The sequence below is a fragment of the Lolium perenne genome, chromosome 4 (assembly GCF_019359855.2).
Source record: "Lolium perenne isolate Kyuss_39 chromosome 4, Kyuss_2.0, whole genome shotgun sequence".
Lineage (NCBI taxonomy): Eukaryota > Viridiplantae > Streptophyta > Magnoliopsida > Poales > Poaceae > Lolium > Lolium perenne.
In genome coordinates, this window is record NC_067247.2 from 151046718 (window position 1) to 151061669 (window position 14952).

Consider the following 14952-nt stretch of genomic DNA (forward strand, 5'->3'; position numbering starts at 1 on the left):
TACGTTACTGAGTTTGAGATCGATTGGCTGTACCGGTCTCGGAGGATTCCGGAAGGAGTTGCCTGCCGGATTCCGGATAACGAGATCGAACCGGATCCGGAAGACGACGAGTATGTTGTTTTTCTCGCTCACTTTGAGCGCGGCCGGCCTTCTGCCTCTACTTTTTCCCGTGATTTCCTGGATTTCTACGATCTCCAACCTCACCACCTTCCTGGCAACGCCCTTTTCTATCTTTCTTGTTATGCCACCTTCATGGAGGCTTACATCGGCATTCGTCCCACTCGTGAGACGTTTGCCCGTTTCTTCAACCTGCGGATCAACTCCGTCCAGGGCAAGGAGATCCCCAAGCCCAAGCCGCCCGTGCAGTGCGGCTCCTGCATCGTCGGCTCCCGCCAAGGGAGCACTTTTCTTAAGCTTACCGGCCTCGAGTCTTGCCGCACCTGGCAAGGAACTTTCTTTTACGTGAAGAACACCGGCCGCGCTGATCGCATCAATCTTCCTCCATATCAAGCGGGGCCCCCCAGTAGAACCAACTGGAGCTATAACCCAAGGACGGAACACGCCGAAACCAACCGGGTAGTGCGTTTCTTGGCCTCTCGAAGAAGGAGACCAACATCTGTTACGACGATATCATCCGGACTTTCATATCGCGCCGGGTGCTTCCTCTCGAAGCGCCGCGCACATAGGATGAGCGAGATGTATGGCCCGAGCGATCCTACCAAGATCACGGGCCGCGCTCTCGGCAAGAAAGACGTTGTTCTCAAGGCCAAGCAGATTTGTCAAACTGCTATGCCTTTTGCGTGGGAATGGGGCCTCCTTCCCCTCAGTTTCTCTAACCGTCCGACCCAAGAAGTAAGAGATTGCGCAATTTGGGGTTGTCTTTGCCGGTGAGTTTCTGCTTTTGCTAACCATCTTTTTTACCTTGTTTCAGGCCAGGGACCGCTTCCCCTCTATCCAGGCAGAGCCGCGAGGACCTCTCCGGAAGCGTGCCTTTGACTCCTTCGACCCGGATCCCTACATCTTTTGGAAGGATCTGAAGATGGGGAAGACTCCGGCTGCGCGCCTTGGCCGGGACCCGCCGGAGCCCACCGGAAATCCGGAGGAGCTGGTTGTGCTCGAGGTATTTTCTTTTCCGGCTTCTTATACTTTGCCATTATCGCTTTCTTGCGAATTGCTTCTTAGCCATATCCAACTCACGGATCCACGAGCGCGTGCCGCCCTGCGCGCCGAGGCCGGCACTGAGTTTGTGGACAAACTCATGGCCCAGGGCCGAAGAACAAGCAGCCGGCATCTACTGCCGGCTCAGCCATGCTCCTCCCTCCAAGCGCTTCCGGACGGAGCCCGTGGGGAGAAAGAAGTGGGCGTGCGCCGCTACGGGCGCAAAGCGATGCCAACCGCTTCCGGGTAATTTCATTTTCCGGCTTGCCTCCTTTTTTGCTAAGTTCTTTTTCCGGTTGCTTCTTCTCAACCACTTGTCTTTTTTCTTTTTCTCAGCCCCGCTCTCAAGCTTGGCCCAAGGCCATCGGGCTCTGAGGGATCCGCAAGGACCTCAACCCCTCCTCCTCGTTCAAGCCCGGCACCATCTGGTGCCTAGCACCTCTGCCTCCCTTTCGGGGGCACAACAAATTCGGGGCGTGCGGCCCCTTCACTGTCAGATCACCGCACGGAGGAGGATCTTTCCTTCCTCCCGGAACACCAAGACACCGGCGCCAGCAACATCGGCGCCGGAGAAGAAGAAGCTGCCGGGCGGGCGGAGCCTTTTGCTCCTCCCGTCCTTGAAAAGACAACTTCCGCGCCGGAATCTTCCGCGCCGGAAGGCTCCAAGACGGGTGACGCTCCTAGCGCTCCCCCTTCTCCACGCACCATCCTCATGCCTCCGCCTGAGACTCCTCGCGCCCAGCCCTCCAAGGCCGCTCCTGGCGCGCCGCCGGCTAAGACTTCCGGGGCCTCTTCTACCGCGCCGCCGCCCAAGCCCTCCAAGCTCATCAAGGGGAAGGCGACGGCCTCCAGCGCCCCTTCGGGCGGCCAGCAGCCCTTGGTGCTGCACGTCTCCAAGGCTGCCAAAGCGCCGGCATGAAGGCCACCGGCCTCCTCGGCCGTATTACGGAGTTCCGGCGCCAAGGCCGGGACACAGGGCACCTCCTGCCGTATGCCCAAAAGTGGAACGCCGCGGACATCACTCCGGCGACCCGCGGCATGGGCAAGGATCGGCTGCCGGCACCTGATCCTGTCGGGGATCGGTGTTCTGAGGAGCACTTCATGCGGCTCCGGGCTGCCGTAAAAGAGCTTGACAGCGCGTGGTACGATTCCACGAACAATCTGACGGTATGTTCTATTAACTTCCAACCTTTGCCGGTTTCTTTGCTTCCGGTTCTGCTTTATCTTTCCCTTAGTTTCATGCCGGTTTCTCTCTTGTCTATCTCCCCAGTCCCCGAGTTTTGTGGTGAGAGCGCAGCTCTTAGCGCAAAACTTAACTTAAGTTTTTAGCGTGAAACCGGCACTGCCAGTCCCCGACTTTCGGGTTAAACATCTTCTCCTTAACACATAATTTACTTTAGAAACGCGCAAAACCGGCACTGCCAGTCCCCGAGTTTCGGGTTAAGAACTTTGTTCTTAGCGCAACACTTTTTCTTAAAAACGCGGAAAACCGGCGCTGCCAGTCCCCGAGTTTCGGGTTAAGAACTTTGTTCTTAGCGCAAAACTTAACTCATTTCTTCTTTTTCTTGAACAGGTCACCGCTGACACTCGGAAGGCCCTCTTCGAGGAGCTTTTATGGGAGCACCGGGAGCTCGCTGAGGCACACGACAAGTGCCAAGGTGAGTTTTTTATTCTACCGGCATCTTTGCTACCGGAAACCTTTTTTCCTTGTGACACTTATAATTTCTGTTCAACAGTGATCCCGGAAGCTTCCATCGATGCTCTCAAGGAGCAGCTCGCCACGGCCCAACGTACTATTTTTTCCTTTCTCCTTTGAACTTGGTTTCTTTTCAGTTTTACTAGTGTAACCTTGCTAACACTCATTTTTCCGGTTACAGGGGAGAAGGATGAGCTCAGCCGGCAGCACCAGGAGGAGCTAAACGCCCTCAAGACCAGCTACCAGGAGCTCAAGTCTCAGTTGATTCAGCTGGGGCTTGACCACGCCAAGGCCCTCAAGGCCGCTGAAGTGACCGCAGCGGCCAAGTTGGACGAGGCTCTGGAGAATGCCTGCAATGCCACTGTGGTGTTGCGGGCAGAGCTGGAGGAGATGACCAAGGCCCGGAAGGGTGCCGATGAGAAGGCCGCGCGGCTGGAGGAGGGGCACAAGGAGTGCGATCAGCTGATCCTGCAGACCGACACACTTGCCCTCCGTAAGTTGTTTTCTTTTACGCTTTGACTACCGCATACGAGCCTTTTTTCCTTCGACCCCATTTTTGTTTCCGCTATCTTTCCGTCCGGTCTCTCTTCTTCCGGATTCTTTTCTCTCCGGTCTCTTTTTCTTCCGGTCTCTTTTTCTTCCGGTCTCTTTTCCTTAAGCTTTTTCTTTCTTTGCACAGGCCTCTTTCCGGACTCGCAGAGGTATGCCGTCAAGAAGGTCGACGCGCAGCGCAAGGACAAAGGCCAAGCGGATCTTACCGTGCCATGGACGCCCAAGGACCATCTGGTCGCGCTTAACGCGCGGGTGTCCCATATGCGCTGCATAGACCGCAATCTTTCGGACATCCCTGATGTAGCTACCCAGCTATACAGGACTTTATGGCCTGGCGAGGAGGTGCCGGACACCTTCTCCCTCATCAACGACCGTCTGAAAGGTGTCGGCAGGAGGATCCGCGAGTGGCAGTGCTCTGCTGCCCGCGCTGGAGCGGACTCCGCCCTCCGCGTCGCCTGCTCCTGGTACCCGGAGCTCAATCTGGACGCCCTTACTGGCGTGCGCGAAGGCGCAGAAACGGATCTGGACCCGATCCTCTCCGCCAAGCGGCAGGATCGCGCGTACCGCATCGCGGAGTATGCCGACATGCGCACCTTCATTCCTCCCCCTCCTGGCGTCACGGATTATCTCGACGAGGAGGAGGGTGAAGCCGAAGAAGAGGTCCTGGGCGATGCTGGTGCCGGCGATGCTCCTCCGGAAGCCCCTGCTGCATGATGATTTCCTTTGAAGTGTTTGCTCACTATATCTGTTTGTCCTGTTGCTTTAAGACAATATCTGTTAAATTCTGCCCCGGAATGCCGGGGCTTATGATGTAAAACTTAAGTTTGCCTGTAGTTGTGCTACAACATTTCCTGCCGGTAAGTTATACCGGTAGCTAAGTACTTATGAGTTTGCCTTAGCATATTTTGCTTTTGGTTCCGCTTTTATCCTGCACTGCAAAGATTTCTCAATTGCTTCCGCATCCAATTTGATGCATACTTGGTTCTTTTGCCTTGGCTCTGTCTGCCTTCTCGGGCGTTCTTTGGCGTATGAGCACAAGGTTCTTTCACCAAACAAGCATCTTCTTGAACTTAGAAATAACTTTGAAATTTTGCAAAAAACCGGTTTAACCGGGGTTAATTAAATTTTTCAGATTGTTCTTTCCTGCTCTCCCTTTTCGCAGTTCATGTGCTTATCCCCTACCGGTTTATCTTGCTTGCCATGAAGCCGGTTTGCGGACAGCAGCAGAGTCGAAGACTCCGGTAGGATTTAGCACACTACTAAACCGGAAAGAAAAAACATTCAATAAGCAACCGGTGAACTGAAAAAAATAGACAAGTTACATGCAACTTAAGTTGGGGTAGTCCCCGAGATTCACTCAAGGTTCCGGCATCTTTTATTCATAGCATATAAGGTACAAAAAGGAACTTCTTACACCACCACTTCAAGAGTAGAAAGGACGCAATGAGCTACGTTCCATGGACGCTTGCTCTCCTCGCCGGACCTGTCCGCCTTTCCTTTCTTCCATTCCTGTGCATCTATCAAGTAGTATGCATCATTGTGAAGCACCTTGCTTACAATGAAGGGACCTTCCCACGGTGGCAAAAGCTTATGCCGGCCTTCGATGCGCTGCACCGGGCGAAGTACAAGATCTCCTTCCCGGAAAACTCTTGGGTTAACCTTCCGGTTATGATAGCGTCTTAGGTTTCTTGGTAAATGGCTGTTCTTGCCAAAGCCAGCTCTCTTGCTTCTTCTAGCAAGTCCACATCATTTTCTCTGGCCTCTTTGACCTCTTGCTCAGTATAGAGCTGTACCCTTGGTGAATCATGGATGATATCGGTTGGTATCACCGCTTCTGCTCCATAAACCATGAAGAAGGGAGTGTATCCGGTAGACCGGTTTGGAGTTGTTCTTATACTCCACAGTACTGATGGTAGCTCATCGAGCCAACATCCCGGTGACTTTTCCACCGCATCAATGAGTCTAGGCTTGATACCGGAAAGCACCAAGGCATTCATTCTTTCTACTTGGCCATTGCCACGTGGATGTGCCATCGAGCACAAATCCAACCGGATGTTCTTTTCTTCACAGAACCTTTTGAACTCACCTTGAGCAAAGTTGGTTCCGTTATCGGTGATGATCTTTGTGCGGGTATCCATACCGCAAAATGACATCTTTCAAGAATTTCACAGCTGTATGCCCATCACACTTTGCGATAGGTTTTACTTCCAGCCACTTGGTGAACTTATCCACCATGACCAAGATGTGAGTCATCTTGCTTCTTGCAGTTTTGAATGGTCCAACCATGTCAAGGCACCAAACAGCGAATGGCCATGTTAGCGGTATTGTCTTTAAACCGGATCTTTGGGGTATGGTTTTGCTTGGCGTACCTCTGGCAGCCGTTGCATTTTCTTACCAAATCCTCAGCGTCCTCCAAAGCAGTGGGCCAATAGAACCCATGCCGGAATACTTTTGCTACCAAAGCCCTTGATGAGGCATGATGCCCACATTCTCCTTGGTGAATTTCCTCAAGCATTTCTTTTCCTTCCTCCGGTTCCACACACCTTTGAAGGACACCGGTAACGCTTCTTTTGTACACCTCACCATTGATGAATGTGTAAGCTTTGGACCTTCTTTGTATCCTCCTTGATTCATTTTCGTCAGCCGGCAAAGTGCAGCTGATCAGGAATTCCTTAATAGGTTTAACCCATGATGGTATTTCTCGAACCAAAAACACCGGTGCATCTATCTCCATGCTATCTACCAGCATCGTTTCTTCCGGTATGGGTACAGCGGTCCCCGAGCCTACTGCAGAGCAGTCCCGAGCTTGCCGGAGCAGTCCCAGGTTCCCTTCATCGATATCCATGGGTACTACGTGTGACTACGGTACAAAAATTGATTCTGATTCCGGGCTCGGCTTGATCGATGGCACTCTTAGGTGAGCCAAAGCTATTCCGGGAGGAATTTCTTGCCTAGATGAGCCCAACTTGGACAAAGCATCCGCGGCTTCATTTTCTGCTCGCGGCACATGGTGAAACTCACATCCTTCGAAGAATCCGGCAATCTTTTGCACGTGAAACCGGTACGAGGCCATGTTGGCGTCTTTTGCATCCCAATCTCCTGAGCACTGCTGTACCACAAGGTCTGAATCGCCGTAGCAAATGATCCGGTGTGCACCGATCTCTTTTGCGACCTTAAGCCCATGGATCAAAGCTTCATATTCAGCGACATTGTTCGATGCCCTGAAATGTACTTGCAAAACATACCGGAGGTGGTCTCCTTTTGGTGAGGTAAGCACCACACCGGCACCTAGACCTTCCTTGAGCTTAGAGCCATCAAAGTGCATCTTCCGGTATTCTATCCTACGATGCGGCGGTTTGTATTGCATCTCCGCCCAATCAACAAGGAAATCAGCCAAAGCCTTGTGACTTTATGGCATCTCTTCTTTCATATACCTAAGACGCACGTACGGTGATATACTGGATCGCCCATTTTGCAATCCGGCCGTGGCATCTTTGTTGCACATGATGTCGGAAATTGGTGCTTCACTCACCACCTTCATGGGGTGCTCCTCAAAGTAGTGCTTGAGTTTTGTGGCGGCCATGTACACGCCATAAGTCATTTTACGGAAGTGAGGGTAGTTTTGTTTTGAGAGGGAGAGCACCTCGCTCAAGTAGTATACCGGCCTACGGACGGTTTTCTTCCTCTTCTCTTTCAACCACAACCACTACACTCACAACCCGGTTTGTTGCTGCTATGTATAACAGCATAGGCTCCCTTTCTAGAGGTGAAGCCAGTATGGGTGCTGTGGCTAGCATCGTTTTTAGCTCTTTAAACGCTGCGTCTGCCTGAGGGGTCCAGACGAACGTGTCAGATTTCTTCATAAGAGCATAGAGTGGCAGAGCTTTTTCTCCCAACCTGCTTACAAACCGGCTCAGCGATGCCAAGCTTCCGGTAAACTTTTGCACATCTTTTAACTCTCGAGGGATAGCCATTCTTTCTATCGCCCGGATCTTTACCGGATTAACCTCTATGCCCCGGCTTGAAACCAGGAAACCGAGCAGCTTGCGGCGGGGACACCAAAGGTACATTTCTTTGGATTGAGTTTCATCCGGAACCGCCTTAGGTTATCGAATGTTTGCCGGATGTCATCGATTAAAGTGTTTTTACCTTAGTTTTTATCACGATGTCATCCACATAGACTTGCACATTTTTTCCAATTTGATCAAACAAGCATTTTTGCATACAAGCTGGTACGTTGCACCGGCGTTGCGCAACCCAAAAGGCATAGTGACATAGCAATAAGCCCCGTGCGGGGTAATGAACGCAGATTTTATTTGATCTTCCTTTTTAAGGGAATTTGGTGGAAACCGGAATAGGCATCCAGGAAGGACAACAACTCACATCCAATACAGTTGAATCAATCACTTGATCGATTCGTGGCAAAGGAAAAGGATCTCTTGGGCAAGCCTTGTTCAGGTTGGTGTAGTCGATGCACATGCGCCACACCTTCGGAGCTTTTGCCTCCAGGTTCTCATCCTTCTTCTTTTCAACCATTACCGGATTGGCCAGCCACTCTGTGTGTGTGACCTCCACAATGAATCCGGCAACAAGCAGCTTGGTTACTTCTTCTCCTATGATCTTTCTTCTGTCTTGGCGAACCGACGCGGTGGTTGCCGCACCGGCTTGGCATCTTTCCGGACGTTTAGAGAGTGCTCAGCCAGCTCCCTCGGAACACCTACCAAATCATCGGTTGACCAGGCAAAGATATTCCGATTCTCACGGAGGAAGGCGACGAGCGCGCTTTCCTATGCTTGATCAAGGCCGGCGCCGATACGAATGGTGCGCTCACGGGTAAGCCGGATCCGGCACAATGTTCTTTGTTTCATTGGTTGGCTTGAATGCCGGTGTGCCCATGTTTTCACTCATTGCCGCCAAACTCATTTGTGAGGATTGAGCCAGCGCAACAGCTGTCTGCATTCTTTTCTTTTCCTCCGCGATCACCAGCGATTCTGCTAGGTTTGATCCGGCAGATGCAGTTTCCAGTGAGATCTTATAGTTTCCCACCACAGTCAATGGCCCACGAGGTGCCGGCATCTTCATCTTGAGGTAAGCCGTATGAGTGGTGGCCATGAAAGCAGCCAACGCCGGTCTCCCCGACAATGCATGGTAGGGACTGTCCGGATCCACCACCTCAAACTCCAGATTTTCCACCCGGCAATTGTCACGTCCTCCAAATGCCACGTCCACCCGAACTTTTCCTATCGGGGCACGGGACAAGCCGGGGACGATCCCATGGAACGTTGTGCGCGTTGGCTGAAGCATGTTTTCTGTTATGCCCAGCGTTTGCATGGTGTGCTTGTACATGATGTTGATGCTACTGCCATTGTCTATCAGCACCTTGCTAAACTTCACTCGAGTTTGCGGCCCTTTCATGATCGGGTCCACAACAAGAGCATATCCACCGGATTCGGCATGATCTTTGGGTGATCCTTGGATGACCAGGTAATTTCTGGTTGGACCACATCATGTACTTGGGAGCTGCCGGCATCACACATTGACCTCCATGGAGCGCCGGTGTACACTTTGCGGTCTGTTGGCTCAGTGACAAAGACAACACAGCACAGATGCGGATCTTCATAAACATTCCGGCCTAAAGGTGCCGGTGGAGGTGGCTGGTTATCATTTTGCTCCACCGGTTAACTTGCTTTGATCTGCTGCCGGTTTGGCTGCACCGGTAAGGCGTTTGCCCGGTAAGTGGTGGTGGTGGCGGTAGCTGTTGTTGCTGCCGCGGCATGTCTTGCGGTGGCCGCGCATCTTTCACTTGTTCCTTTTTGCATCAAGTATTTGGTCCAGGTACAATCCTTCGTCGAGATGGTTTGACGGGTGTGCGGATTCGGCGTGTGCCACCGGCAAGGTTGATCCATGGCAGCTTCCATGGTGTATTTCGCGGGTTCGTGCCGGGTCTTCTTGGGGACCCAGGGTTTCTTTTCCACCCATTGTTTCTTAGGACCTGCCCATGGCTGCGATCCGGTTTTTGCCTCTGGTCGCTGGCCTCAAAGTTTTCCTGCACGGCAGCAACTTGCTGCGGACCGTACCTTCGATCCGGAAAATCTTCCCTTCTTTTGTTATTCCGGTTGTCCGGTGTTGCTCGTGGCGCAGCTGTTCCGGCTCGGTTGCCTTTGCCGGTTGCGTTGGGTCTCCCAACGCATAGCTATCCGCCTCACGTATCGTCTCTGCCAACGTTGTCGGCATGTTGCGCTGCAACTTTTGCCACAACGGTGAACCTCTTCTGCATCCTTTGCTAAACCAAGCGATGGCTTGTGCCTCGATCACCCCCTCACAGGAGTTCCTTGTGGTGTTCCACCGGGCTAGATAATCCTGGTCTGTTTCGTTCGGGCGCTGCACGCACAGAGCAAGTTGCTGCGGCCTGTTTGGCCTCTGATAGGTGCTGCTGAAATTGCTCACAAAGGCCTCCTCAAAATCCAGCCAGCCATTTATGCTTCCTGCCGGCAAGTTGTTTAGCCAGATTCTTGCCGGTCCAACCAAAAACGATGGTATGATCCTCACGGCCCAACGCCGGTTTCCTCCTCCTGCTACGGTTCCTCCACCGCCTGCAACGTATACCGCGGTCACGTAATCCGCGAGCCAATCTTCCGGCTTCGTGGTGCCGTCATACGTCTTTGTGTCACGGGGCAACATAAAGTTGCGAACTGGTGGTTTTTCTTTCATGATCCTTGGGCCAAAACACTTTGGACCTGGAGGACCTTCCTCCTCGACCATTTCTGACAAGTACACTCTATCCAGACGGTGCCTCGCATCCCGTTCCGGTAAGTATCTCTCTCCCAGGCGTTCTCCCAATGGGTTCCGGTATGCTGCCGGTCTCGTGGAATCGGCTTCATCGTGACATTCCGGTACCGCGGCCCTTGCCTGCCGATACCTTGGGGGATCTATTTCCTCCTCCTCGTACGCTGCCCTTGCAGCTCGATAGTTTTGCCCGGTCTCATATCTACCGGTATGATTGTTTCCGGCATAGCCTCTGGCGTAGCCTCGCTCTGCCCCTTGGCTTTTTCTACCGGCATCGTGTTGCCCGGCTTGTTGCTTTCCGGCAAGAACCGGATCGTACACAGTCATCTGCTGCGCATTCACTTCTTTTTCTCTCCTTCTATCCGGATGGGGGGACGAAGCCTGCCCATGGGATTTGCTACCGGCATTCTTTATTGAACGCGCAGATTTTGAGGCCGCTGCCTTGTTCAGCTTAGCCAGCTGCTCAGCATTTTGCTGCTCAATGGTTTCCAGCAGCTCTCTAACACGCTCCTGCTGCTTTACCAAAGCCTCTCCGGAAAGCGACTCGCACAGCTCTACAGCGGCCTTAGCAGCTTTTATAGTTTTATCCGGGCTGCTATACTTAGGCTTTTCCACGATGCTAACAGATGCAGAGGCGCTCTTGCCGGTAAGAATCTCTTTGCGCAAATCTTGATCTAGGTTGCGAGCTTTCAGCCGGTTTTCCGGCATCCTAGCAGCATGCGCGCTAACAGAAGCAAAGCCATGGGCAGCGTTATACTCACGCACGGTTAGGTTCAGCTCGCGCTGCGCCCTGACGATGTCCTTGCCGCTCTCCAGCATCTTCTGGCGCTGCGCCTCCAGCTCACTGAGCCGCTGCCGGATCGATGTTCTGCGCGATGGGGGTGGCGAGGACGTTCATCGCCGCTGGAGCGGTGTCTCGGTGGCGCGGATGATGCTCCCGGCGCTGCGCCGCCCTCCAGCGGGGGCTTCGCCGCACGGGGCGACACCGCGCGACCGGCACCTTCAGCCGCAACCTCCTTTCCTGCACCAGCCACACCGGTCATCATTACCTCGACGCTGCCGGCGGCGCGGCCAGCACAGAGCCATCTTGGCGGGTCCGATGCCACCAGCACCGGCGAGAGGCGCTGGCGCACGGGGACGGTGCCGAAGTAGACGCGATGGCTGCCGAACTCGATGATGCGGCCGTTCTTGGGGAAGACGCCGCCGTTGGCGAAGCAGCCCGCGTTGTCGTTGATGAAGTCCATGGCGTAGATGCTCTGCACCAACGCGGACACCGTACGCTCGCCGGAGATCTCGAGAACGCCCGCCCGAATGTGAACTCCATCAAGCGCCACTTCATGCCCCACGGTGGGCGCCAACTGTCGTCGTGGTGAACGAGCAGATGCCATAGGATGGCTTAGATTGGGGCCGAATGGACGCAAGAGGATTCGGGGGAGGGTTTGCGATCAGGTGGGAAGAGATTCCGGATGGTTTCCTCAAGAACTTGGCCAAGGCCAGAGGTTGAAGAAGAAAGACACAAGGAAGAACTCCCTCTAGATCACCATGTTCATAGATTTACACAAGTTACAGGCTCTGCCTTCCTGCATACACGCGTACATACTTGCCCGTGAAGATGGGCTGCCCCCTCTCCTTATATAGGGGAAAGGGTGGCTTACACTGCAAGAAACCCTAATGGCATCTTTGACTGGACAAACTACTTTACAGATTTACTGTACAAAGCTACTTTAACTGGCTACTGTACAAAGCTACTTTAATCATAGATGACACCGGGGCCTTCTTTTTATCATAGAAGCTGATGTCCCCCGGCTTCTTTCTCCGTCACCTCTCTCTTTGGCGCCAGGGCTCTGAATAAAGTTACTTGGCTTGGCTCATCCTTGTCTTCTTGCTCTGAAGAGAATCTTTGACCAGTCCTGCCGACAGGCTCTCCTTTCCGGTATCTTTTATACCCGGTCCCGGCATACCCCTTTGGGGATACCGGCTTAGCCTTGCTCTTCCGGATTCCTACTAGGCTTCCGGCAAGAACATTAAACCGGTATCTCGATGGCTCAAACCATCCGGTTTGGCATGCCTTTGGCATACCGGGGGTTATCCCCCCAATAATCATGTAAATCACTTATACCGGAAAGGTACTTTGATTACATCAAACGCCACTGCGTAAATGGGTGGTTATAAAGGTGGGATTAAGTATCCGGAAAGTATGAGTTGAGGCATATGGATCAATAGTGGGATTTGTCCATCCCGATGACGGATAGATATACTCTGGGCCCTCTCGGTGGAATGTCGTCTAATGTCTTGCAAGCATATGAATAAGTTCATAAGAGACCACATACCACGGTACGAGTAAAGAGTACTTGTCAGGAGACGAGGTTGAACAAGGTATAGAGTGATACCGATGATCAAACCTCGGACAAGTAAAATATCGCGTGACAAAGGGAATTGGTATCGTATGTGAATGGTTCATTCGATCACTAAGTCATCGTTGAATATGTGGGAGCCATTATGGATCTCCAGATCCTGCTATTGGTTATTGGTCGGAGAGAGATCTCAACCATGTCTACATAGTTCGCGAACCGTAGGGTGACACACTTAAGGTTTGATGTTGAAATGGTAGAACTTGAATATGGAATGGAGTTCGAAGATTTGTTCGAAGTCCCGGATGAGATCCCGGACATCACGAGGAGTTCCGGAATGGTCCGGAGAATAAGATTCATATATAGGAAGTCATTTTATGTGTTTGAAAATGATCCGGTGCATTTATGGAAGGTTCTAGAAGGTTCTAGAATATTCCGGAAGAAAGTCACTTTGGAAGGCGGAGTCCCGAAGGGACTCCACCACCATGGCCGACCAACCCTAGGGGGTGGAGTCCCAGGTGGACTCCACCTAAGGTGGCCGGCCACCCCCTCCCAAGGGAAGGTGGGAATCCCACCTCTAGTGGGAGTCCTAGCTTGGGTAGGTTTCATGTCATATGGAAGGTTTTGGTTTGGGGTCTTATTCGAAGACTTGTAGACCAACTCTTGGGTGTTCCACCTATATAATGAGGGACAAGGGGAGGGGGCCGGCCACCACAAAGCCACAAGCTGGCCGCACCCCATAGAGGCCGGCCACCCCCTCTCCCCAAACCCTAGCCGCCCCACTCCTCCTTCTTCCCCGCACGCTTAGCGAAGCTCCGCCGGGATTCTCCACCGCCACCGACACCACGCCGTCGTGCTGTCGGATTCAAGAGGAGCTACTACTTCCGCTGCCCGCTGGAACGGGGAGGTGGACGTCGTCTTCATCAACAACCGAATGTGTGACCGAGTACGGAGGTGCTGCCCGTTCGTGGCGCCGTGATCAAGATCTTCTACGCGCTTTTGCAAGCGGCAAGTGAACGTCTACCGCAGCAACAAGAGCCTCATCTTGTAAGCTTTGGAAATCTTCAAGGGTGAGTCTCGATCATCCCCTCGTTGCTACCGTCTTCTAGATTGCATCTTGGCTTGGATTGCGTGTTCGCGGTAGGAATTTTTTTGTTTTCTATGCAACGTTATCCTACATTGTTGATCCTAAGGATGCTGACAAGGTATGCAAACTTTAGCGATCAGCAACAAAGGTGGAATATGTTGCTGCTTTGGAAGCAGCGGCGGGAGCGGTTTGGATGAAGGAGTCCATATCTGAAATAGGTGTGGTTCCAAGTGCATTGGACCCGATGGTTATCCATTGTGACAACAATGGTGCCATAGCCAATTCCAAAGAACCAAGGTCTCACAAGAATTCCAAGCATATCAAGCGTCGGTCTCACTGCATCTGTGAACATGTCAAGGATGGAGATATAGAGATTTTCAAAGTACACACGGATCTGAATGTGGCAGACCCGTTGACTAAAGCTCTCCCAAGTGCAAAACATGATCAACACCAAAACTCCATGGGTGTTAGATTCATCACAATGTAATCTAGATTATTGACTCTAGTGCAAGTGGGAGACTGAAGGGAATATGCCCGAGAGTCAATAATAAAGTGGTTATTATCTTATTCTATGATTATAATAGATATTTATTTCTCATGCTAGAATTGTATTAACCGTAAATGTTAATACATGTGTGCTTAATAAACAAGCAAGGGTTCCTAGTAAAGCCTCTCTTTTAACAAGCTCGTTGATTAACCGATTATCAAGGTTTTCTGATCATGAACATTGAATGTTGTTATTAGCGGGGCCACTTCATTAGAAGAATGATGTGATAAGCACACACCCAAGTAGGTATAGCAGTATCATCAAGTCATTAAGTTTACATTGCTATATCAAACACATACGAAGTAGCTGTAATCCTTAGACCATGAGATTATGCCAATCACTGATACCGGAAGGGTGCTTTGATTCCATCAAACGTCACACTGTAACAGGTTGACTATAAAGGTGTCATTGGGTACTCGGAAAGTATTAGTTGAGGCTCATGGACCAAGTGATGGGATTCGTAGCATAGAAAATAAAAAAAATTCCTACCGCAAGAACGAAAACACAAGCCAAGATCTAATCTAGTAGACGGTAGCAACGAGGAGATGAAGAGACTAACCCTCGAAGATCGCAAAGCTTAACGAGATTAGATCTCGGGGTGGATGTAGTCGATCACTTGCCGCTTGAAAAGCGCGTAGAAGATCTTGACGGTGCCACAATCGGGCAGCACCTCCGTACTCGGTCACACGTTCGGTCTTGATGAAGACGACGTCCTCCTCCCATTCCAGCGGGCAGCGGAAGTAGTAGATCCTCCTCGGAATCCCGGCAGCACGAC

At 51.9% G+C, this 14952-nt stretch overlaps 1 protein-coding gene across 1 annotated transcript; it reads left to right on the forward strand.

Annotated features, from left to right (window-relative positions):
- The first annotated feature begins 897 nt into the window (after positions 1–897).
- On the forward strand, positions 898–4187 carry LOC139839164 (uncharacterized). The gene is made up of 6 exons (XM_071829209.1): positions 898–1120; positions 2732–2816; positions 2895–2948; positions 3036–3347; positions 3534–3788; positions 4174–4187. The coding sequence occupies exons 1-6, from the start codon at positions 1040–1042 to the stop codon at positions 4185–4187; spliced, it is 801 nt and encodes a 266-aa protein (XP_071685310.1). The 5' UTR covers positions 898–1039.
- The last annotated feature ends 10765 nt before the right edge of the window (positions 4188–14952 follow it).

What these genes read in the sequence shown, in the direction of transcription:
- LOC139839164 (XM_071829209.1), top strand. Translation starts at nt 1,040, where the DNA reads ATGGGGAAGACTCCGGCTGCGCGCCTTGGCCGGGACCCGCCGGAGCCC. An exon ending in AGGAGCTGGTTGTGCTCGAG is followed by an intron (nt 1,121 to 2,731) that starts GTATTTTCTTTT and finishes TTTCTTGAACAG; the next exon opens with GTCACCGCTGACACTCGGAA. An exon ending in GGCACACGACAAGTGCCAAG is followed by an intron (nt 2,817 to 2,894) that starts GTGAGTTTTTTA and finishes TCTGTTCAACAG; the next exon opens with TGATCCCGGAAGCTTCCATC.